The 25,557-nt window shown below is 39.2% G+C and overlaps 1 protein-coding gene across 2 annotated transcripts in view; it reads right to left on the bottom strand.

Annotated features, from left to right (window-relative positions):
- Positions 1 to 25,557, bottom strand: part of Map3k5 (mitogen-activated protein kinase kinase kinase 5) — a 216,335-nt gene that overhangs the window by 1,139 nt on the left and 189,639 nt on the right. For both annotated transcript variants that reach the window (XM_047558138.1, XM_047558139.1), the window contains exons 24-29: positions 25,138 to 25,323; positions 21,411 to 21,516; positions 8,621 to 8,864; positions 3,203 to 3,315; positions 2,091 to 2,203; positions 391 to 467 (exon numbers count right to left, since the gene is read on the bottom strand). In XM_047558138.1, coding sequence (XP_047414094.1) covers positions 391 to 467; positions 2,091 to 2,203; positions 3,203 to 3,315; positions 8,621 to 8,864; positions 21,411 to 21,516; positions 25,138 to 25,323 — 839 coding nt within the window. The remainder of the gene's footprint in view (positions 1 to 390; positions 468 to 2,090; positions 2,204 to 3,202; positions 3,316 to 8,620; positions 8,865 to 21,410; positions 21,517 to 25,137; positions 25,324 to 25,557) is intronic.

Here is a 25,557-nt window from a genome sequence, read left to right as displayed (position 1 = left end):
AGTCTGAGACAATCATGAACGAAATTAAAGCATGTGTTTACATCAGCATTATCATAGCTGCATGGTCTTAGTCTGTTCTAGTCAAGAAAAATTCTTCTAGTTGATTTTCCCTTATACAAAAATACTGGTACTTAAAACAGCCTGGCCCAGTTAAGTTTACCCAGAGTGGCTGAAAACCAGAGAGTTGTGCCTGTGGTTGCAGAGCTTGCTAGAGACCAGGAGGGCAGGAACCCTCTTTTTTTTTTTTTGCAGTGCTGGGGATCGAATCCAGGGCCTTGTGCATGCAAGGCAAGCACTCTCCCGACTGAGGTATCTCCCCAGCCACAGGAACCCTCTTGATGTCAGCTCAGAGCTCATTCCACTGTCACAAATTAGAAAGAAAAGTGGTACCTTAGTCTCAGGCATTTTAAATCATCACGAGTAACATAGTAGAGGACGTCCACAAGTGTATAATCCTCAGCCAGAAACTGCAGAGAAAGTGGAGCATACACAGAAGTTAGTATCTTATGTACCTTTAACAAATAAACTGTCCATAACACAAACACTGGCGATGATTAAAAATGAATGTAAAAGAAAATCCACTAAAAACATCACCTTCTGGAAACAAAAAAAGGCCTCCTCACTACAAAAAAATTACAAAGAATTGCATCCATATGAGTTCCAAACACATGGACTACAAGTGACATAGAAGTTCTGAATGGGCTTCTATGAACAAAAAAGGCTCACTTGCAGTTCCATCTGCTGTTCATAAGCCAATGTTTGTACTGAAGAGGCTTGGTGCTGTGAAGCTCCCCACTCAAGTGGGGAAAAAGTGTTCTGAGACAGTCATTGCTTATGCTTAGTCTCTGAACTTACTTTTTCACAGCTATTGAAAGTGATTCACTGCAAAATCCACAGTGCTAGATTTAAGCTGAAGCTTTCGATTTTAAATCAAATAAAAGGGGCAGTGATTTAGTGGATCATTAATTACTATCCCTCAATTGTGATTTGAGTGTAAGTTAGAGGGATACATATTTTGGAGAACCTGACTGGATGCATTATTTTCCACCGGCAAGAGTGTGGTTTCAGTTTAGTTAGCAGCAACTTGTGATAAAGATTTCTAAAGAGACCCCAAATTTTATTTAGAGGTCCGACAGATTATCAAGGGAGAAGACATCTTTTGGTTTTTGAAAAACTTAAATATAAAACTTAAATCAATATAACATTAAGAAGTCCTTTCCAGGGCTGGGATTGTGGCTCAGTGGTAGAGCGCTTGCCTAGCATGTGTGAGGCACTGGGTTCGATTATCAGCACCACATTCGATTATCAGCACCGCATACATATAAATAAGGTTCATCAACAACTAATAAAAATATTTTTTAAAAAAGAGATCCTTTCTATCAAGTAAAAATAAGATTGCCTCTTAATGTGTGTATATGTGTGTACACATGTATATAACTTTAAACTACAAATGTCTATATTCAGGCTCACCATAGAAGTCTACAATAATCAAAGAGGAATTAGGTTACTATAGATATAATATGGTTTGTACAGAAAAAGTTTCTGACATTCACTAAGTAGATCCATTTTAATAAGTAGCATTAAATATCCACTGCCCAAGAACTCTAAGGTTGAAAGAGAACTAAAAATCTAACAAATTAGCCAGAGAACAACTTTTCTCTTTCAGTTTTTTCTTGACCTCCCACTACCCCTTCCTTATTTTCAATTCAAAAACTTTATAAAGTACCTAATGGCTGTGGCCAGGAATGCTTTTACCTGCCTTCTTATCTTTGTATATCCTGTACTCCCACCCCCAAAAAGATCTTCCCATTTGTATACACCAAAAAAAAAAAAAAAAAACATACCTACAGGTGGCCTAGTTTATTTGCCACATTTTTTTGGGTTCATCTATCACCTCCCAGGAGAAACTTCCCCAACCTCCCCCTCATTCCAAAACTTTTCCTTCATAGAATTACCAGTGAATAATTATTTTTTTAATCTGTGGAATTATCTTCCAGCTGGATCTGATCTGCTGCTCAGTATATCCCCTGTGCCTAGAATATGCCAGGCAGGTAGCAGGCCCTCAACCTTTGACAGGTGGTGTTCTTTACCCGACTTATGGTGTCCTCATCAGCTCCATTTTCTCTCAGCCAGACAGTAAGCTCAGAATCTTCAGTGGTTGTGCCAGGAGAGTTCAGGTGACACACAGCCAACCCAGGAATATCTAGAACCAGATTTGGGAAGGAAAAGTCTTAGCTTCCCCTACCAGAGGTCCTCTGAACCCCTCGAGGTACCCAGAAATTTATGGCTACTTTAAAAGATTTCACTCTATCAAGAGAATAATTAATGGAAATCACTGAATCTGGCAGTATAAACAATAATAAAACAGAAGAACAGTTAGTATACTAGTAAGTGGAGAGTCAGAGGCAATAATGAAAGGTACTTCCACATCAATTTCATAGTTTTTTAGAATAAACTTTGTGCGCCCAAATTAGGTTTTGTGTTTTTCAAGCAACAAAGATGAAAGCAATTAGCAGAGATCTGTATAATTATAATTTATTTTTTCACTATTTATAATAATATGGAAGAACCAGATCTTTGAACCAATAACTATAAATTCTATTTTCTTTTAAATTGGCTAAATAAGATTTCCTAAAGTTTATCTTTCACCATCACTTTCTCCTAGAGTAGATTTCTTCAAAGTTAAAACCTATTTAACCTATTTTTATTATTGTTCCTTGTTCTATTTAAGCCCCTGCAAATTTTAAGGGGGGGAAAAAGTTAGAATACACTGAATATAAATGCAAAACAAAATAGTGTTATTTTATTCTATAATCTCATTGTGAAATCTTTAAAAGGAAATAAAGACCAACAATGTGGAAAGTCCTATTTACCTCAATAATATATAATCTTAGAAAAGGTAACTATGAATCATCCATTTTTACTACACTTATAAGAAATGTTAATTTCCATGGCTGGGATGGAGTTCAGTGGTAGAAGGCTTGCTTAGCATGCACAAGGCCCTGGGTTCCATCCCTAGCATCACAGAAAAAGTTTGTTACAGTTAAGAATTGGCTTTTTTTTCTACAGCAAATACCACTTGCCATTGTGGTAGAAGGGACAGATGCTGACTAATCCTTGCAATAAAGCTGCCTGTCGGCCTTATCAGCTTTTCCTGGCAGTCTGGTTGAACAGTATTACTTCTAAATTTTCTGCTATTCACCTATTGGTTGGGACTTAAGCTTCAGGTGTTTGATTTCTTGATCTTTTTCTTCAATTGCTCGATGAAGGAGTGCTTGTAATTCTTTCTCTTTCCGAACCAATTCTTCCAGTAATCTGCAGAAGAAAATCACATTGGATCAGGGGACCATAAAGCTGGAGCTGAAAGAGTGATATTCTGGACAATAGCTTCTCAAGCTACAAGCAGCACAGACGTCCCCTAAGATCTTATGGAAATAAAGATTCTGACACACTAACTCTGGGGTGAGATCAGAGACTGCATGTCTCAACGGCTCCTAGGCAATACTGACTGCAGGGCCCCAGCCTCCTCTCCGCAATCCAGCAGCAAAGTTCTGGAAGACTGAACTTCTAGGCAAGAATTCAAAAACATCCTCCCAGATGATCTTCTACAATCTTCAGAGATATGGTTCTTCTGCTTCTTATTATGACATTAAGTGTCAAAAATATAAACATGGGGTGTTAATGGACTGATACTTTACATGTATGACCCCTCATCAAAAAAAGTTGTTAAACTGGGCATGGCGGTGCATGCCTGTAACCCCAGTGACTCCAGAGGCTGAGGCAGAAAGATTGCAAGTTGAAGGCCAGCCTCAGCAACTTAGTGAGACCCTGTCTCAAAAGAGGGGATAGGGGCTGAGAGTGGAGCTCAGTGGTAGAGCACTCCTGTGTTCGATCCAAGTTGGTAAACATGAATAATATCATAATCAATGAAAAACAAAAAGGTAATCACTTTTCTTAAGCAATGAAAATTTGAGGATTATTTCTAGATGAGGTTGCCCAGACTATCTGGCGCATGACAAATGCTCAATAAATGTTAATGATTGTTGCTGCTCCTATTCTTCTCACTTCCGGGAGGTGGGGTAGTGTTGGCAAAGTGGGTAAAAGGACAGCTGTGTTCCTGGTACATTCAGCTCCTGGTTGACATCTGATGCAGCCTCCAACGACCAAGGAGAAACAATATTCATAGCAGTTCTTACCATGGGAGGTTCTCTGTGCAACAGAGAATCAACAAGATACCTACTCACCATGTCCAACACTCTTTCTTGGAGAAAACATTCCAAGTTATGAAAAGAGATGATCTATTTCTCTTTTTCTTAGAAAAATATGTTTGTATAACTTGGACTCAGAAGTATAATAGTTTAATGTACATAATTATTAGTAAGATCATTAATATAAATTATTGCATATGCTTTTAGCTCTTAATAAGTTATCCTTGTTTCATTTTCTGACTATTGATAGATTTAACTCAGGACCATATTCCATCCAAAAGTTTGTTTCTGCAATAGGCCTGGGCTTGTGTCCCAGTTCAGCCTTGAATTTCCTGTGTTAATCTTAGACAAATTACCTAATGCCTCTGGACTTTAGTTTTCTCACTTGTAAAGCTAAGAAGGAAAACTTGCAGAAAGGATTACTGTGAGCACTGAATGGGACAGCATAGGTAAAGTGTCTGGTCTCTAATAGGGGTTGTCCTGTGCCCTCATGCAGCCTCGGGCTCTAGAAAAGAGCCCTGGGCAGGGGCTCCTGCCCTGTCTCCCAAGCCCCACCCCATTCCCACAGGACATAAAGATGAAGAAGGATTATAGTAAAGTAGATTACAAAGTGGGTCAATAATAAAGCACAATGAGAAGTAGAGAAGGTGGGTTGAGGAGGACATGTAAATAAAGACACCTGCACAGTAAACATGCTGAACCAGTGGGTGGCTTAAGCAGCCTAAACAGAAAGCAAGAGAATGAAGCAGAAGGCATGAGGGAGACTATGTACTCCAACACAAATGATATTCAAACAATGGACAGCATGCTCTGAACGACTTTTTAAGCTGGCAGTTTTTTGGTCTGGTACATAATTTTGTCTACCTTGCTAATCTCTGTGTGTGGAATAGTAATGGCATATTCTTACTGTTTTCTCAAACACAAGGACATTTTCTAGAATCTGATTTTATGTTTGCCTAGGCTACATTTCTTTTTAATCTTTAAAAGTCAGAACTTAGCAGTGGAATCACAGCATCAACAGGCTACCTTATTTGTCCTCTTAAAATTCTCTTTCCAAATCCAGTTCTTAAAATTATTTATCTTAAGTATATATTCAATCCATCAGTTTTAGTCTTACTTTGTGTTTGGTTAGCAGGGAAATACTTCGTAATGAAGGTAATCATCTGCCTCTGTGTTCAAGAAAAGTGTGGCAAGGATCTTCCATGAGGTCAATTTTTTAACTCAGGTGAGTTGACAGAATTGTACAATGGAGAAATCTGATAACCAGGCAGCTCCTCCTGAATTGGGGTTTAATAAGGTTCCTCTATTTACTTGTGTATGAATTTATAGAACATTTTCTAGAAGCATATTCTTAAATAGAAATAAAATGTACATTTTTTTTCCATTTAGAATTATTGATGTTCTAATAATGAAGAGTTGGATAAGTCTGACCAACCTTTATTAGTGGTCATCCTAATTTTTTTTTTTTTTTTTTTTTTTTTTTTGGTACTGGGGATTAAACTCAGAGGTGCTTAACCACTGAGCCATATCCCCAGCCCTTTTTATTTTTTATTGTGAGACAGGGCTTTTGCTAAGTTGCTGAAGCTGGCTTTAAACTTGCCATCTTCCTACTTCAGCTTCCTTGGTCACTGGAATTATAGGTGTGCACCATCACGCCCAGCTGATCATCCTAAATATTATAAGCTGAAGATTTTTAAAACGAGAGCTACCACCCAACCACACATCCTCTACCTTCATTTCACAATATATATACATTTATATTTAAAGTATATATTCAAATGAAAATTAAAAGGACCAGCACACACACAACCAGTCCCAGGTTTCAGTTGCTATGATTGTACTAAACCATCCTTTCTTCAAATCAAGCATGAAGCAAATGCTGTAGCTCATCTCACTTTCTGAGGGCAATAGAGGGACTGTGGAAGAGAGTATTGAAAAAAGAAAAAGGAGGCCAATGATTCTACAGTTTTCACAGATTCAACAGTAACTATAGAGAAAACACACAAATGTGTGGGCCGTTACAAAAATGTAGAAAAGTGATTATTGTTTTTCATCGATCCTGATATTATCCATATGACCACCTTTTTTTGTGTGTGGTAGTAGGGACTGAACCCAGGAGTGCTCCATCCCCAGCCACTTTTATTTTTCATTTTGAGATTTACTCACAGTTGCTGAGGCTGGTCTTGAATCTAAAAAGGGAATGTGACAAATCCTAGTCTTTTAACAGGGAGGGACAGACTTGAGAAGCAGGACTTCAGCTGGGGCCAAGAAAGCCTCAGAAAAGAAATGGGAAGATGTGAATAAAGCAGCTGGAGAAGAGCAGCCCCTGGGGCAGCTGATGGCACAAGCATGACGGGCAGAAGGCAGTGCCAGTTGACGAGCAAGAGGTCAACCAAATGGGCCGGTGAGAGAAGGGAAGGAGTGTGTGTCCAGCTGTACCCAGGGAGGCAGGTCCTGTTGACATGGCCAGGGTGTGTAGAAGGGAGGCCTCAGAGCCAGAGAAGCAGATCTACCCGCTCTTTGGTAAACAAAGTAGCTTTACTATCTGTATAATTCTGACCAGAAGCCAGGAGTAGGGAGGGCTGGACCAAAGCAGTAACATGGGAACTCTCCTCCTCCAGAGATCACAGCAGGGGTCCAAAAACAACTCCACTCAGGACTGGTGACAGTAAACTAGAGAAATGTCTAAAGTTAGCATCTATTATAATGGAGGGGGTATTAAAACTGGACTAATACTTGAGAAAGGGAGTGAGGGACACCAAGATTTTGATGAAGTCTCAGGAAAGATCCAAGTTCTTTTCCATTAAGTTGTACATATGGCAGGTAAAGAGCTGGGTTTCTGAGCATCGGTTTGGGATATGCAGTGACAGAATCAATTTCCCTTTATTAAAAAGAAGAGTCTGGGCTGGGTTTGTGGTTCAGTGGTAGAGTACTTGCCTAGCACGTGTGAGGCACTGGGTTCGATCCTCAGCACCACATATAAGACAACAAAATAAAGGTTTGTGTCCATCTACAACTAAAAATATTAAAAAAAAAAAAAAAATTTTCACCGGGAGAGGCAGTGTACACCTGTAATCCCAGCAGCTTGGGAGGCTGAGGCAGGAGGATTTCAAGTTCGAAGCCAACCTCAGCAACTTAGTGAGGACCTAAGCAACTCAACGAGGCCCTGTCTCTAAATAAAATTTTTAAAAGGACTGGGGCTGTGACTCAGTGGTTAAGTGCCTCTGGGTTCAATCCCCAGAACCAAAAAAAAGTGTCTATGCAAATCAAGATAAGTATGTATGGATTTACTAAATCATGCAACCAAAATTTGTGTTTCTGAATGTTGGATGAATTTTGTACTAAGTTTGGAATCCAAGTTTTACTTTAAAAAAACTCACTGGGCACAGTGGCAAATACCTGCCACTTACTATTGCCAGCTACTTGGGAGGCTAAGGCAGGAGGATCTCAAGTTCAAGACCAGCCTCAGCAACTCAGCAGGACCCCGTCTCCAAATTAAAAATATTTAACAAAAAATCCAGAACTTATGACTAAAAAGATTTTTTTATCTCCCTGTGAACAACTTGAATTTTTAACTCAGGTTTCTAAATATTCGAACAACTTTTCCTGATTTACTGAAAAAAAATTTTTTTCATTGCTAACCCAGAACCATAAAGTCAGTTTCCCACGTTTCAACATTAGCCAGCACAGGAAGCTATAAATCATAAAGATTCAGACCTTGAACTATACCAATATCTGTGAAGAACAGAAGTATTTACTGTTCACTTAAAAACCTGATTGGGTGGGTTCTATGCTACCAAATTCTCAAAGACAAATTACAGTCCGGGTATGTCACAGCATATTAAAAAATTAAATGGAATCATAAATGTGGTCATCTATCATCTTTTCAATGTTCTAAAGTGCAAAGTTTGTTTTGTCCCCTGAAGCAGAAATCTTTTCCTAAAAGAACTCGATATTCCGAATCGTGGGCTTTCAAAGATGCGGGCTCTGTTGTATCTTTCAGCTATCTATGGGAAGGAACATGCTGCCCTGAGTCTTTGGGTCCCAAGACAGTCTAGGAGGTTGCAACTCAGTTGCTCTGAAATTTTCAGTGCACTTGGAGATAAAGTACCAACTGAAGGAATGGTGCCTGGCTGAGTGTAGCAGTGTTAGGACTTGCCCTGTATGCATGAGCCTCTGGATTTGACCCCTAGCACTATCAAAAATAAGTAAACCAAAAAAAAAAAAAAGGTGCTAAAGAAGGCTTGAAATAGTAGGGGCAGAAAGCAGTATCTGGCAAAAGAGACGACTTTTATAAAGAAAAGCACTGAATCAAGTTTACATGAATGAGGTAAAGGAATCATATTTTATACATCCCGTGGATCAGGCTTTTAAAGTAGACCAAAAACACACTCGGCTTCCATGGGACCTACCTGTTAGTTTCTATCTTCATTCTTCCAAGCTGCACATTCAGTGATCGGTGAGCACTTTGGGAATCATGGGACACAGTGGAGCTGAGTGTGCTCACCCCTGAGGTGGCCACAGCGTCTTCAATGACGGCCTGGGCCCTTCGGACAGTTTGATTTGCAGGCGGTTCCTCGTGGTCATCTTCTACATCCAGGTCTTCTGGATCAGCAGTATCACTCTCAGAAGCAAGGCTAAAATGTGGCCTCAGTTCTGTTTGGCATAATATCAACAACAGTGTTAATAAAACATGACTGATTGCCATCCCATCTTAAGATATGAATATCAATCTTCCTCTATAAGACATGAATTCCAAGCTGTTCTTCCGAAAGTAAGGATTTCTGTGTGTTAATTCAGATTTGTTCTGCCAGTGAATATGTCAGATTCACAGGCTGCAGGAACTCAGAATGATCTAATTCAAACAAGAAAAATGTTTGCATTATAGATAAGACATGGGGAAAAGGTTAAAATCTGAAAGAAAGTTAATGACATAAAAACCTACTAAGAAAATTTTTAAAATACTTATACAAGTGAAATTAATTTTTATATTACATAATACCTGGCAACTTTTTTTTTTTTTTTTTTTTTTAAAGACATGGTATCCGTTTATTGCCCAGATTGACCTTGAACTTGTGATCCTCCTGCCTCGGTCTCCTGAGTAGCTGGGATTACAGGTGTGTGCTACCACACCTCGCAATATCCAGCAACTATTAACTTGCTTAGAAATAAGGAAAGTGAAATATACAGAGATCATAGAGATAAAAGCTAAGTACCAAGAATATTTTTTTCCTGTAGCATTTAAAATGCAAGGGGATGAAAGGCCGATGATAAAGATACCACACATATGCCTACATCTGTGTCCCAGATTTATCTCTGACAACTGGGTTGATTTTACTGCGTGTCCTACTCTAACCTGTTGACTAACTGCTAGAAGTTCAAGTGCAAATGGTACAAATCTCTAGCTTAAATATGCTGTACAACATGAGCTTATCTGCCTGCCACTTTAGAACTTGGGTGATACCTTCTCATAGAAAAGATAATATAAATTGGGACTAGTTCCTCCAAATGGTCCATTAAAAGGAATAATTTAAGTGAAATCTAGATGGCAGAAATGCTGGATTTTGAAACCATATTCTCTGGGACATGGAACTTTTTACTGGATCACAGAAACCACCAAGAACCTGATTAAAAGACAGAAACTCTCCCCAAAGAAAAATACATCCATACCACATTTTGCCTAGATTTCTTAGCTTTGTATAGACTTCCTAAAGCCTGTCCCAAGAGTCCATGAACCACAGGTTAAAAACCTTTGTGAACATTTACAGTCATGTGATACTTGATAAAGGTGCCAAAAACATAGGGAGAAAAGACAGCTTTTTTAACAAATGGTGTTGGGAAAATTCAATATTCATCCATATGTAAAATAATGAAACTGGACCCTTATCTCTCACCCTGCACAAAAATCAACTCAAATGGATCAAACACCTAGGAATTAGACCAGAAACTATGCAACTCCCAGAAAAATTGTAGGGTCAACACTCCAGCATATAGGCACAGGCAAAGACTTTCTCAATATGATCCCTAAAGCAAAGGAAATAATGCCCAGAATTAATAAATGGGATGGCATCAAATTATAAAGCTTCTGCATAGCAAAGGAAACAAGAATATGAAGAGAGAACCTACAGAATGGGAGAAAAACTTTGCTATCTTTTCTTCTGATGAGAAGTAATATCTAGAATATATAAAGATCACAGAACATTTAACACCAAAAACCTCCCAAATAATCTAACTAATAAATTGGCAAATGATTTAAGCAGACACTTCTCAAATGAAGTACAAATGGCCAAAAAATATATGGAAAAATATTCAACATCATTAGCAATTAGGGGAATATAAATCAAAACTACACTGAGATTTCATCTCATACTAGTCAGAATGGCAGTCCTCAGGAATACAAACAATGAATGCTGGAGAGGATGTGGAAGAAAAGGAACACTTTTACACTGCTCATAGAATTGCAAATTAGTACCAACACTAGGGAAATCATTATGAAAGTTCCTCAAAAGACTAGGCATGGAACCACCAGGTGACCCAGCTATACCACTCCTCGGTATTTATCCTGAAGAATCAGTCATCACACTACAGTGACACATGCATACCCATGTTTATAGTAGCACAATCCACAATAGTCAAACTATGGAACCAGCCTAGGTGTCCATCACGGGATAGACAGATAAAGAAATTGTGGTATATATGCACAATGGAGTCTCATTCAGTCATAAAGAAAGAAATGATATCATTTGTAGGAAAATGGGTGAAACTAGAGATCATTATGTTAAGCAAAATAAAGGGTTCATGTTTTCTGTCATATGTGGAAGCTAGAGAAGAAAAAGGAAAAAGGAAGGTGGGGAGGCAGGGATCTCATGAAAATCAGAGGGAGACCAGTATAGGAAAGGGACCAAGGGGCAAGTGAGGGGAGGGAGGGAGGAAGTGCTCGGGAATGATATTGGCCTAAATGCATTGAAATTTTGTGTGCATGTATGAATATGTAACAGCTAATCATTATGTACACCTATAATACACCAATAAGAAATGTGGGAAGAGAAAAAAATGGTAAATAATAATAATAATAATAATAATAATAATAATAACATGTGGAGGAGGGGAGTGCATCCCACCACTCCAAGCTGGCTGTGACAGCAGGGTCGCTGAAGGCCAGCAGTCAGGCCCTCTAGGTAACTGTTCCGTCTTCACTGATTTGACCTGTGTGTAGTGCTTGCCCTTTAAATCTTTGGCCGCCACTTTTCTTCTCATAGACGTTTTGTTTACAGCTGTTCCCAGATAAGCCAAACCTGGGATTCTACCCTTCACATTTCTACTCACTCTCCATGGATTTTTACTGACTCATTCTACTCTATAAAAGTTAAGTACTTGTAATGTGTAATGACAAGGTTTACCCTTCTGGCCCCAATCTTGTTATATCCAGAAGGTCCTGGATATGCCAGTTGGGCAGGAACTGCAAATCCAGTTATCTAACTCATCAGCTTTTGCTCAAAACAAAAACTAGTATGTTCCCAGGGTCAGGTTTATCTCTTTGACTAAACTAAAAAAGAAGTGCTTTACTGTCATTTTAAAAATGTATACCATAAGCCAGGCACAGTGGTGCACGTCTATAATCCCAGCAGTTTGGGAAGCTGAGGCAGGAAGATCACAAGTTCAAAGGCAGCCTCAGCAGGGCCCTTAAGCAACTTAGTAAGACCCTGTCTCAAAACAAAAAATAAGGGACTGGAGATGTGGCTAAATGGCTAAGCACTTCTGAGTTCAATCCCCAGTACCGAAAATAAATAAATAAATAAATAAAATTAAATAACAAAATTCACTATCTCGACCATTCCTAAGTACACAGTTCAGTAGTATTAAGTATATTCACATAGTCAGGCAACCTGTCCCTAGAATGTTCTCATTTTGCATAATAGAAACTCAAAACCCAAACAATAACTCTCTATTTTCTCCTCCCCCCAGCCTCTGGAAATTACCATTCTATCTTCTGTTTCTACAAATTTGACTACCCTCGGTGCCTCCTAGGAGTGGAATCACACAGTATTGTCTTTTCATGACTGTCTTATTTCACATCCCATGTCTTCAGCATTTATCCATATTGCAACATGTGTCAGAATGACTTCCCTTTTTAAGGCTCAATAATATTCCACTGAATTTATTTACCACTTTTTGTTTCTCTATTCCTTTGCTGATAGACCCCTGGGCTGCTTCCACCTTTTGGCTGTTATAAACAGTGCTGCTGGGAACATGGGTATGCTACAGTAACTCTCCAAGATCTTGTTTTCAGTTCTTTTGAATATTTACCCAGAAAAAGCATTGCTGGACCACATGGCAATTCTATTTTAAATCTTTTCCAGAACTTGCATACTGTTTTCCACAGGAGCGCCCATATACCCCCTGATTTCCAGTGCACAATATTACTAGTTTCTCCATATCCTTATCCCTTAGCTCTTAGACTCACCAAACTTTACCTCTATTGTGCTTTCTACTTTGTCTCCTCTTTTCCCCAAATCCCATTTCTAATCTTTGTGTCCTTTATTCCATTTCCTAATTTATCTATATAGCAGAAGTTAACTCAAAACAGGTATTTTAGTTTTGTAAACCAAGAACCTAATACAAGAGCTAGACATATTAGGGCCTAGCATATACTAGGCATTTGTTATGGAAAAAAATTCACAGGGAAAACACCTAGACACCAACAGTCCCAAAAAAGATGAGGTGTAACTTCTTAAGAATGGAGTTTGGAGCTTTCGTCTCATCAAAATAACACTCTTCCCATTGACTGTGCAGTATTACTGAACTCAACATTGTGAGGAATGTTAACAGATTTTTACCAGACCCCCAAAATTAAATCTCCTCTAAAAAAACAAAAACAAGAACAAAACAAAACAAAACAAAAACTTGATAGCCTGAGAGAGCTATCCTACTAGGATTATATTTCTTCAAAAATTTAAGATAGTACAATTCCAGACTGAGTTAGAAGATTAGGACTTTGAACATTTTCTAAAATTATTCTTGTTTCCTTCATAGTTTCTAAACTGAATTTTTTTTCAATTGTTCAAAAGTTTTACAGCTCTGTTGATTATAATCTCACTTTTTAGGAGGTAAATTTTGTGATGTTTATTTATATTAAATATCCCCTAACTCCACACCATTTAAATTATCATTTTACATATGTACAAATGATTTTAAAAATTCTCTCAAATAATTTGAAAAGTAGAAAATGACAAGCCAATGCAATGTCTTGGGGGTGAGTACATATCATTAGTGTAGATACTGTAAAATATGCCTGTGAAGCAGAGCATCTGGTCCTTGTCCTCAAAGAAGTAACACTGAAGGAGACCTAAGACAAATGTCCGGGGGAGTCCTAGGAGCATGTACAAAGATAACATGGAATTACAAGGACAATTTAATACAGCTAACCATATCTCACAGGATCTCAGGCACAGACCGAGTTCCAAGTGAGATTCACAGTGCATTGAAGAGAAGCCTGCATAGACAACAAAGGAGAGGAAGGCGGATTCTCCTTTCCTGACCTGGAGCATCTGCTCTCCTGCTCTCAGGCATCAGTGCTCCCGGGTCCCAGGGCTCCAGCCTCTGACAGGGAGTTCCACCAACAGCTCCACTGGTTTTCAGGTCTCTGGACTCAGAGTAAACTATATCCCGACTTTCCTTGTTCTCCAGTTTCCAGACAACAAATCACGGGGCCTCTCGGCTTCCATGATCACATGAGCCAATTCCCATAAATCCTCTTCCTCCCCTGACCCTGCCTGTATCTGTATGCCCTACTGTTTTGTTTCTTTGAAGAACCTTGACTAGTACATGCATGTATTAAAAGTGCCAAGGGCAGTGACTAAATCCAGGATGGTTTACTCAAGGACAGAGTCAAGGAAGCTGAAGGGCCTATGAAGGGTTCTGGAGGAGGGAAAACCTTGCTTAGGGACCAATCGGAGAGGACTGTGTAAGGAGAGAGCATGTGCCAGGAGCAAGACTGGGACTCCCAGGGTGTAACGAGTGGATGGCACTTAAGTCCATGTATGGGAAAGTGGAGCCGATACATGTTTCCAAAACAGCATGAAGGGAAGAAACAATATGGTACCTCCCTCCCCCAAATGTTTAACTGCCCAAAGGAAATATCCAGTCCAACCTTCTTCAACACAGATGTTTTGATACCAAGCAGAAGCACAATACTTGTGAGTGCAGCTTTCCATAGCCACATCAAGCTCCTCGATGAGTACCACACCCAATGCACTCATTGTATATTAATGTGTTCCTGGGACACGGGCCTGATTCAGTCTATCAACTGGTAGTAATGTCAAATGCTCTGAGCAGCCTTTAAGGATGATCACTGATACAGGGAGCATGCCTGCGTTATCACTTCTCTCTACCACAGCATGACCCTCCTGGTCCCTATACTCACCATTTCTCTGTCATCCATACTCAGACTGTACTTGAGAAGTAATGACAGATATTTAATGTTGCCAATAATCTAAAGGCTTTCTTTTTGCTACTAGGGATTGACAGCAGGAACACTCTATGACTGAGCGATATCTCCCTGGCCCTATTAATACATTTACATTTATATTTATATTTACACATACATATATATATATATATATTTTTTTTTTTTTTTTTTTTTTGAGACAGGGTCTCATTAAGTTGTCCAAGCTGTCCTCAAACTTGCAAACTTCCTGCCTCAGTCTCCTGAGTACAGGTATGTACCACCATGCCTGGCTCTAAAGGCGAATTCTTGATGACAAGTGAGAAAATAATCTGAGAAAAAAACTCCTAAGGGACATGGGCTGTGCTCTCTGTTCCATGTGCTCTTTTAGAAGCAAGAAGACTAAATGCTTTTTTAAAAACTTTTTTATTTTGAAATAATTTTAGAAAAACAGAAAAGTTGCAAAATAGTATAGAGTTTATACCCTTTAGCATTTTGCTCTAACCTTTATGTCTTATTACAACATATCAGAACAAGGAAATTAACACTAAAACGAGAAACTAATCTACAGACCTTACCTTACCAATTTTCCTACAGATGTCCTTTTTCTGGCAGAGAATCCCTCAAGCAATTGGTTGTCATGTCTCCTTAGCCTCTTCCAACCTGTGACTAGGACTCTTTTATCTCTCACAACCTTCACACTTTAGAGGAGAGCTGGTCAGATGTCTTTTATTTTAGGATCACCTGGTATCTTGTCATGATTGGGTTCAGATCATGCATTTTGGCCAAGAAACACAGACAAGCTGTTGTGCCTTCTCAGGGCATCAGATGAGGGGTATGTGATGCAACGTGTCTTACCACTAGTGATGCTCAGCAGCATCATTTGCTTGAGGGGGTGTCTGAGGGGTCCTGCACTGTAAAATTACTGTTTACCTTTTGAAGTCAGTAGAGGGACTTTGAAACCATTGCAATATCCTGTTTCTCATCACTCTTTTGCCTACTAATGTTAGCAGCTATGGATGGTCTTTGCCTGCAACAATTATTACTGTGGTGTTTGTCCAATGGTGATTTTTCTATTTCTTTCCTTCACTCTACATTTGTCAAGTGAATTTCTACTATTACAAGGAGCTGATTCTTGTCTATTGTATATTTATTAATTCAATTATTTATATATCAATCTGGACTCATGGATATTTATTTTGTTATGTGAGCTACAACTCAATTCTATCATTATTTTATTTTATTGTTCAAATTGTTCCAGATTAGACTAATTGGAGCCAACTCCTTCAAGTTAGCTGCAGTGTCCTTTCAATTAGTCCCCATCCTTTTTGGACATTCTCTTACTTTTTGGCACCATATGATGTCCTGGGCTCATTTTTTTTTTCTCCTGTCCCAAGCCTGGAATCAACCACTTCTCCAAGATATAGGTCCCCTAAGTGCACAGATCAAGGAAATATGTGCACTAATGACAGCAGGCTTTTAAATCTATTGCTTTCTTCAGTTTGTCTTGAAATTTAATAGGCTCACTATAGTATTTTATCCTCTAAAAGGAATTTTTATTAGGGGAATGTGAAAACAGTCACTTTTTCTTTTTTCTTTCTTTCTTTTCTTGGTACCAGGGATTAAACCCAGGGGTGCCTAACCACTGAGCACGTCCCCAGTTCTTTTTATTTTTCATTTTGAGACAGGGTCTCACTAAGTTGCTTAGGGCCTCGGTAAATTGCTGAGGTTGGCTTTGAACTTTCCATCCTCCTGCCTCAGCCTCCCAAGATGCCGGGATGAAAGGTATACAGCAGTACACCCTGCTGAAGACACTGATTTTATAATTTGTATCTTCTTTGCACTTAAAACTGTGAAACGAGATCCTTAGGGCCATTTGGAAAACTGATGGAACTGTCATATGACAGAAATCACTTTGTCTTGTCCACATATTCCACCATTTTCATAGTGATGTAAATAATGTATATTGGTTTGCCCTACCCTGAGAGAAATACAAAATGTACCTTTTCCATGTAATTCTCCACTAAAATTTCCACTTTAAAAAAAAAATGCTGTCAAACAGAATCTCCAATCAAAATCAGAAACTCTTAGTGGCCTCGAGAAAACCAATTTCATGTTGGAAAGACAACTTTCTTTAGCAGGCACATCCCACAGTGTGATTGCCAGTTCCTTTTGCTTTTTAAGTGTTTCATTTTGGAATAATTTTATATTTACAGAAATACTGCAAAGAAAACACAAAAAATCCTGGTATGCAACCTCTGGCCCTCCCTCACCCATCTGACATAACTATGGTATATTCCTCAAAACCAAGAAATTAACCTTGGTACAGTGCCTTCACTAAGCTGCAGGCCTTGCTCTGATTCTACCAGTTTTCCACCCATATTCTTTTTCTATTCCCGGATACCACACAGCATTTAGGAAATCAGCAAACAGCACTAAAAGTAAGTTTTTTGTTTTTGTTTTTAATTACAAAATCATTCATGTGCTACTCGAATATTCCAAAATATAGTCCCTCTCTCTTTTGCTCTTTTGGGCATTCTTAAAGCTTAACTCAGGGCCTACACCCACCCCTCTCAGTGATCTACACCTATTCCCTTTCCCCTGGTGTCTTTCAAGACACACCCCTCTCTAGTACATTTCCCAGGCCCAGGCTTATCTGAACGACAAATCATCTAAATGTAAGTATTGTTGACTTCCTCAAGCATGAATTTCTTAGTTGTACACCTCTAAATGATAAGCATATGTTTCAAAGCCTCTCTAAAATTTTTTTCTAAGTTATGTATACTTTCCACCCTAATTTGTTATAAGCAGGTCAAACTTACTTATTGTTTCAATCAAATATTTATCAGGGGACCTACTATTTTCCAGGCACCACGCTGGATACTATGATAGCCACAAAATAACATAAAACAGACGTGATTACCCTCTAGTGAGGGTAACAGTCATATAAACTACAAACAAAAAGTACTTTCAGGTGGCAGTAAGTGTCACACTGGGAGAAAACCATTTTCAAGGAGAAGGAATGACCAAGAGAGCCCACTTTAGATTTGGCTGCAGGTCAGGATGCTCTGAGGAAGTGCCTTCTGAAATGAGACCTGAAGCCAGGGACGGTGGTATATGCCTATAATCCCAGCAACCCAGAAGGCGAAGGCAGGAGAATCACAATTTTGAAGCCAGTCGGTCACTTAAAATTAAAAAAGGGATGGGGATGTAGCTCAGTGGTGAAGTGCCCTTGGGTTCAATCCCCAGTACCAAAAATAAACAAAAGAGCAGAGCTCTGAGGTATGCAAAAGCACAAGCCCCAGGACAGGCAACACGCGGGGTGAAGGTCTGTTCTAGGGAGAAGGGACAGGTTTGGGGTTATTAGAACTTCTACTTATGTGTCTTTCTAATATTACTAATGTTATCACTCTTTACTAATGTTTAATATAAAGACTGAGCCTTGTTTTAGTCAATTATTCACTGCTGTGACTAAATGATCTGACCAGCATAATTATAGAGGAGGAAAGGTTTATTTGAGGGCTCATGGTTTCAGAGGTCTCAGTCCATACAAGGCCAGCTCCATTCCTCAGGGCTTGAGCAGAGGCTGAACATCATGGCAGAAGAGCGTGGTAGAGGGAAGCAGAGACTCCACTCTCCAGATTCCATGGAACCACCATTTGACCCAGCTATCCCACTCCTTGGCCTTTACCCAAAGGATTTAAAATCAGCATATTACAGAGATACAGCCACATCAATGTTCATAGCTGCTCAGTTCACAATAGCCAGATTGTGGAACCAACCTAGATGCCCTTCAATTGATGAATGGATAAAGAAACTGTGGTATATATATACAATGGAATATTACTCTGCCATAAAGAATGATAAAATTATGGCATTTGCAGGCAAATGGATGAAACTGAAGAATATCATGCTAAGTGAGATAAGCCAATCTCAAAAAACCACAGGAAGAATGATATCGCTAATAAGTGGATGAGGACACATAATGGGGTGTGGGAAGAGTTAGTGTTAGGATTAGAGTTAGGTTTAGGGAGGGGGGCAAGAATGGAGGAAGGAAGGACTGTATAGAGGGAAAAGAGGGGTGGGAGGGGTGGGGGAAGTGAAAAAAAATCAGAATGAATCAAACATTACCCTATGTAAATTTATGATTACACAAATGGTATGCCTTTACGCCTTGTACAAATAGAGAAACAACATGTATCCCATTTGTGTACAATAATAAAAAATAAATAAATAAATAAATAAATATACACCCAAAGCCACGCCCAGTTCCCACCTCCTCCAGCCATACCCTACCACTTCAGTTACCACTTAGTTAATCCCAATTGGAGGATTAAAGCACTGATTGGGTTAAGACACTTACAACCCAATCATTTCTTCTCTGAACCTTCTTGTATTGTCTCACATGTGAGCCTTCGGGGGACACCTCACATTCAAACCATAACAAGCCTTGTTGGCGTCTTCACTCTCAAGTCAAACAAGGTAGTCTGAGAAAAGAAGGAATTCTACAACTTGGAGGGTTGGCATGGACTTAAAAACTTGGTATAAGTACTTCGAATTTTAAAGTATTTCATACTGATCTTATCCTTTTAAATTTCTACTTTAGAATACTTTATAATATAGGCACAAATTAGGATAATAAAACGTTTCATATATAGGTATAGATGTCATCTGTAAATAGATTTATATATCTAGAAATCCATCTATTTACTTTTCTATCCACACTCCCACCATACAAAAATAGGGTAGAAGAGATTTAGTTAATGCTTTTTACTAATGGACAGACTATCAAAACACTTTGGAGGTTTTCCATAGAGTGTCAACTCACCCCTCACTCACTCCATAGTTTCATTACATCAGAGCTACCCATTTTGAATCTCACTGGCAAAATAGCTGGGCCTATGTCTAGACAGTGATTTCCATTTGGCTGTCCATCAAAATGACCTGAGACCAATGCTTATAGCAGCACAATTTGCAAAAGCCAAGTTATGGAACTAGACCCAAGTGCCCACTGATAGATAAATGGATTAAGAAAAAGTGGTACCTTTATAAAATGGAGTTTTACTCAGTCACAAAGAATGAAATTATGGCATTTTTTGTAAATGGATGAAGTTGTAGAACACTATGCTAAGCAAAATAAGCCAAACTCTGGAAATCAAGGGCCAAATGTCCCCTCTCCCTAAAAAGGACCTTTGCCCAGCATCCCTCCTGTCCTGGGGTTTGCACTTTTGCATACTTCTCTCCTATGTGGAAGTTAGTACAATGTAAGGGGGAAAAGAGGAGGAGGGGTCTGATATCATAAAGATACAGGGAAGATCAGTGGAAAAGGAGAATGAGGAAGGAAGGATGGGAAAGGGGGGGTGGTGTGGAATGAATTTGGCAAAATACAGTATGTGCATGTATACATATACCACAGTGAATTTCACCTTTGTGTCTTTAAAGCACCCATTAAAAAGAAATAAATAAAAGGAAAACCAATAGAGTAGGGAAAGAATAGGCAGAGGGAGGAGGAGAGGAAAAGAGGGGTCAATGGGGACTGAAAGGGAGTAAATTAAATTCCATGCATGTATGATTTTGTCAAAACGAACCCAACTATTATGTATAACAATAATGCACTAATTTTAAAAATTTGTATGTAAAAAAAAAAAAAGACCTGAAAGCTGTAATAAAATCAGATTCCTGTAGGTGGAGCACAGAGGAATTTTAGGGCTATGGAAATATTCTATATAATGGATACATGTCATAAGACATTTGACCAAACTCTTAGGATATACACCACTAAGGGTGAACCCTAATGCAAACTATGAACTCTGGGTGATAATAAAGATGCATCAATTATAATAAATGTGCTATTCTGGTGGGGAAGGTTTATTTTGGGGGAACCAATGCACGTGTGGGAACAGGTCATATGTGGGAAATCTCTATACCTTCCTCTCAATTTTGCTGTGAACTTAAAACTGCTCTAAAAGAATAAAATCTTTTTAAAAGTCCAATTCCTTGGGGCTGAGGTTGTGGCTCAGTGGCAGAGCACTTGCCTAGCAAGTGTGAGGCACTGGGTTCAATTCTCAGCACCACATATAAATAAATAAATAAAATTAAGCTCCATCAATAACTAAAAAAATATTTTTAAAAAAGTCCAATTCCTGAGTCAGCAGACTCTAACTCACTTAGTCTGACATGAGGGTCTGAGAGTTATCATTTTTTTTTTCGGTACTAGAGATTGAACGCAGGGTGCTCAACAATTGAGCTACATTCCCAGGCCTTTTTATTATTTTGAGACAGTTGCTTAGGGCCTCCCTAAGTTGCTGAGGCTGGCTTTGAACCTGCCATGGTTCCTGCCTCAGTCTCTTTGCATTGCTTAGCGTTCTTTGCATTGTTCAAGCACTGGGAAAGTGGGAAACACTGATCAAAGATGGCATTGGAGTGTGTGTGGGCACAGATACATTGAAATGCTTATTTATGTGGGTTACCTTATATTTTTCTTTCTCTCTTTCTTTCTTTCTTTTCTCCCCCAATATCTAAGCATGTCTTTAAAGACAAGGGAGCAAACCTTCCTCACTCAACTCTCTCCTTGGCACAACACTGCTCAGATTGCATGCACTGGATAAAAGTTATTTGGTGACTTTGTGAAATGACATTTTTCTAAAAAAGGTAACCATGGTTTTAAAAGCACCAAGGATATATCAGAAACGATAGATAAATGGTAGTCTAAAATACCCAAGCAGTCAACATTCACAGGGTAATTAAACACTTCTGACCTGGAACCAGCGTAGTAATTGCTGTCTGTACGGCTTTACGGATGATGCTATCTAAGGCGAACATCCAGTGTGGCTTGATGTTATGATTCCGAAGAACTTTATTGACCTGGAAAATGAGTGGGACAGTCAGTCTTCTCTAATATTTAACTGCAAATAGTCCGGCAGATCCAAAGACTTGGATGAAGTTCTACCTACAAAAACAACTAAAAGTTTTCTTCACTTTGAATTACAAATTTCTTCATGCTATTAGAAAACAAATTAAAAACTGCCACTTCAAATTAAAGTTGATTAAGCCCCATGTCAACAAATAAGTTTATTTAAATGGAAGAAAGACTGGCCAAATGCAAATGTTGCTTCTTTGGGACTTAGAATATATAGCTGCAGAATGGGTGGTAGAGTGGGTAAAGGAGGAAGAAAGAGCCTTTGGGTAGTAAACAAAATAAATGTCATCCTTAAATCTTAGAATGGCTGTTTAACATAGTCAAGCGCTTCCCCATACTCTGGTGATTTGGAAAAACAAGTCACCAAAGGGGGAAATTAGCCTTTATGTGCTACTTATAGGTTTGTTACAGTGCAGACCTTGTTTCCTCTCCATTGTTGTTTATGCCTCTATAAACATAAACAAGGAGAATAATCTGCTAGACTATTCCAGAAAGCCAATTCACATAAAAAAATCTTCGTTGTACGAAAATCTTTTTGTCGTGACTGATAATGCTGTACACATTTAAATAGACACTGAAATAAATATTTGTGTTACCTTTCTGTTTCCTTTTAAAAAACTGTAATAAAATACATATAAGATTTACCATTATAACTGGTTTTAGGTGTACCATCAATACATTAAGTACTTTTACGGTGTTATGCTACCATCACCACCATCCACCCACAGAACTCTTCTCAACTTGCAAAACTGGACCCTAAACCCATTAAACAGTAAGTTCCCAACCCCCTAGTAGTTCCTGCAAACCACCATTCTTCTTTCTGTCTCTAAGAGTCTGATATTGGAGGTACCTCCTACAAGAGGATCATAGTATTTGGCCTTTTGGGACTAGCTCATTTCGCTTGGCATTGCTTCCTCTAGGTACATCCATGTAGCAGCAGTGTATCAGAATTGCCTTCCTTTTAAAGGCAGCACAATAATATCCCACTATACGTATATACCATGTGCATTACCTTTTTAAAAACAACCTTTTATCCTAAGTATTAGGCTCAATTCAAGTTTGGATTAAGTCTACTATTTGCTGGTTGACAAAGGCCTCTAAGGAAAGAGGCTATTTCCCCAACAGGCTCTGGTTAGAGACGTCGGCTGAAACTGGGAGATGGTACCTGAGTGCAACACTCATGCCAAGAGTTACACTGCCAGCTGCCCTTGGTCCATCTTCATCAGAATCCCCCAGTGACAAGGAAGTCAGTTTGAGAACTTCCTCATAGTTGCTGCTCCCAAGCAAATGAACCATTGCCAGGATCCTACTTATTCCAGGATATCCTTTCAGACTGAGTTTGTCCTGGTACCTCCATTAAACGACTTTACTTGCTTATTTGACTCACTGGAATAACACTAATGGCTATGGTTTGAGTCTGGCGTGTCCCCCAAAGGACCATATGTTAAAGGCTTGGTGTCAGCCTGTGGTGCTATTGGGAGGTGGTAAAACCTTTAGTAAGTGGGACATAGTGGAAGGAGGTTAGGTCAATGGGGGTGTGCCCTTGAAGGGGATTTGGGGACCCCACCACCTTCCTCTCTCTGCTTCCTGGGTGCCGTAAGATAGATAGGCTTCCTCCATCGTGTACCCCTACCATGATGTGTTATGCTGTCACAGGCCCGAAGCATCAGGGACAAGGTACCATGGACTGAAAACTCTGAAACTGAGTCAAAATTAACATTCATTCTTATAAGTTGATTTAGTTTTTACAGTGACTAATACACTAACCCAGAATATTTCCCTTAGGATTCATAGACATGGTAGAAGAGGGCTGCTTTATAAACATGACCTGCTTCTCACAGGGTTCATTCTTTGGACTCATCCTAAACCGTGAGTTAGGAAAAGTGGGGGTGAGTATGTATGTATCTGGGTCTCACCTGGGCCTGAGGCCCAGGATTACAACTGAAGAATTCTCAGTCTGAATTCTACAGCCAATTTGGTTTTCCAATCCCTAGGCTAGAAGCCAAATATGTGGGCAAGTGCAAATTAGCTAAGTGATTTCACTCTATTTACAGATGGCGGTGTTTCCCTGGTTGCAGTGTAAGCATGACTTCAGCATTTAGTATTAGTGGTAGCCTTTGCCAGCAGTTTTCATTTTCTGCGACTCGTTCCTGCAACCCATGCAGCACAAGGACCTACTGACTTATACAGTGTTTCAGGGAACACTAGTGGCCACTGATAGATCATCATTTGATTTTAAATGATTTGATGTTCCGAATGCAACTGTCAAGGCACCTTCTACATAGGAGCAACAAACACATTGGAGTGAATTAATTTCTGGAATTGAAATAATATTGTACAACCTGCTTCCATATTTATACTACAGGTATCATGAAGAACTCTCTTATTTCTGTCTCCCACACCTTGTAAGGGTCTTCTGGAAGTGGCTTATGATGATTTGGATACAAAGTTCCACAGATAAGGGTTACCCAAGAATTAGAGAGTTTTGAATCAGGCTTCCAGAAACTGGCTTCTAGTTTATGTTGTGCAGCAACTCAATTTTAGAATAATCAGCAATCTCTCACTAGAGCATGTGGATTAATTTTTACTCAGTGATGGTCTGTTATGGTTTAGATGTGAGGTATCCTCTAAAAGCTCATGTGTGAGACAACGCAAGAAAGTTCAGAGGAGAAATGATCGGGTTGTGAGAGTCTTAACCCAATCAGTGAATTAATCCCCTAACAGGGATTAACTGAGTGGTACCTGACGTGGTAGGTGGGGTATTGGGGGCATGGCTTTGGGGTATATATTTGATATATTTGTATCTAGCAAGTGGAGTCTCTCTCTCTCTGCTTCCCCCTGCTACACTTTTCCCAACATGATTTTCAACCTGAGCTCAAGCCCCGAGGAATGGAGCTGGCCTTCTATGAACTAAGAGCTTCTATGAACCGTGAGCCCTAAAAAAAAATTTTCCTCCTTTACAGTTTTTCTGGTCAGGTCCTTTAGTCACAACAGTAAGAAAAACTGACTAAATCATGATCTATACTCTGAATTATGTTTCTGGCCAGGACACAGTGGATATTTATGAAATAAGCATATTCAAAATGTTCTGTATAGAAACCAGAGAAAAACCGGGAGGAAAAAATGACTGATTTTATTCCGTGACTATTCCTATGTGTACTGTTAAATTGCTCTCAGTGGCCACTAGATGGCAATTCTTGTATTGCATTACAAAGTGCATGACTACAGTGTGCTACGTTGCTATAAGTCGCCAAAATAAATAGTGACCCACTACATGATTTCATAAGAAGAAAGTCCAGTCAGAGTAGACGTTTCCAAGTTTTGCTGTTTTCCATGGTGATTTAGTTTTATGTATGTCTATCTTTGAGAGATACCAGCACACAAAAAAACAAATCCCATATTTATAGACATGCAGAAAGGCAAATATCTCCTATTGCTCATCCAAAGAAAACAGAGTTCATTGAAATTATTGGGAAAAAAAATACTAAAAACCTGTATTTTATCCTATTTTTAGAACTAATGTTAGCAGAGTTTGTGGGCAATCATTGGCAAAAAATTATACTTACTGCATCTTGGAATCCAAAGAGGACCACCTGCACTTGGCTGATGCCATGGCTGTCAAAATCCAGCTCTAACTTCAGCTTTGACAGTGTGGTGGCTATGATTTTTCTGTCAGTGGACCTCACAAACTCTCTGAGGCTCGTGACCAGGGTTGTAATGTGTTCCCATTTTAGTTTAGGTTCTTCGGCCCCCTGTGAACAAAAAAATCTCTCAGTCATGCTGTGCTACACATATCAGTCACAGACAAACCATTTCTACAATCCTTTCTGAGAAGAAATAGGCTCCAAAGTGTCACCTGTTAAAGCAAAAGACCACCGTTTGAACTCCATGGTCCCTCTTAGCCACCACTACCACCACTGCTTCTTCCATCAAGAAGCAATCAGACTTTGGGGAAAACGGCACTTACCCCACACACTAATCAGTAG

This window comes from Sciurus carolinensis, chromosome 7 (assembly GCF_902686445.1).
Source record: "Sciurus carolinensis chromosome 7, mSciCar1.2, whole genome shotgun sequence".
Classification (NCBI taxonomy): domain Eukaryota; kingdom Metazoa; phylum Chordata; class Mammalia; order Rodentia; family Sciuridae; genus Sciurus; species Sciurus carolinensis.
The sequence above is the reverse complement of the archived record's forward strand: the minus strand, read 5'-3'. Positions and strand labels throughout refer to the sequence as shown.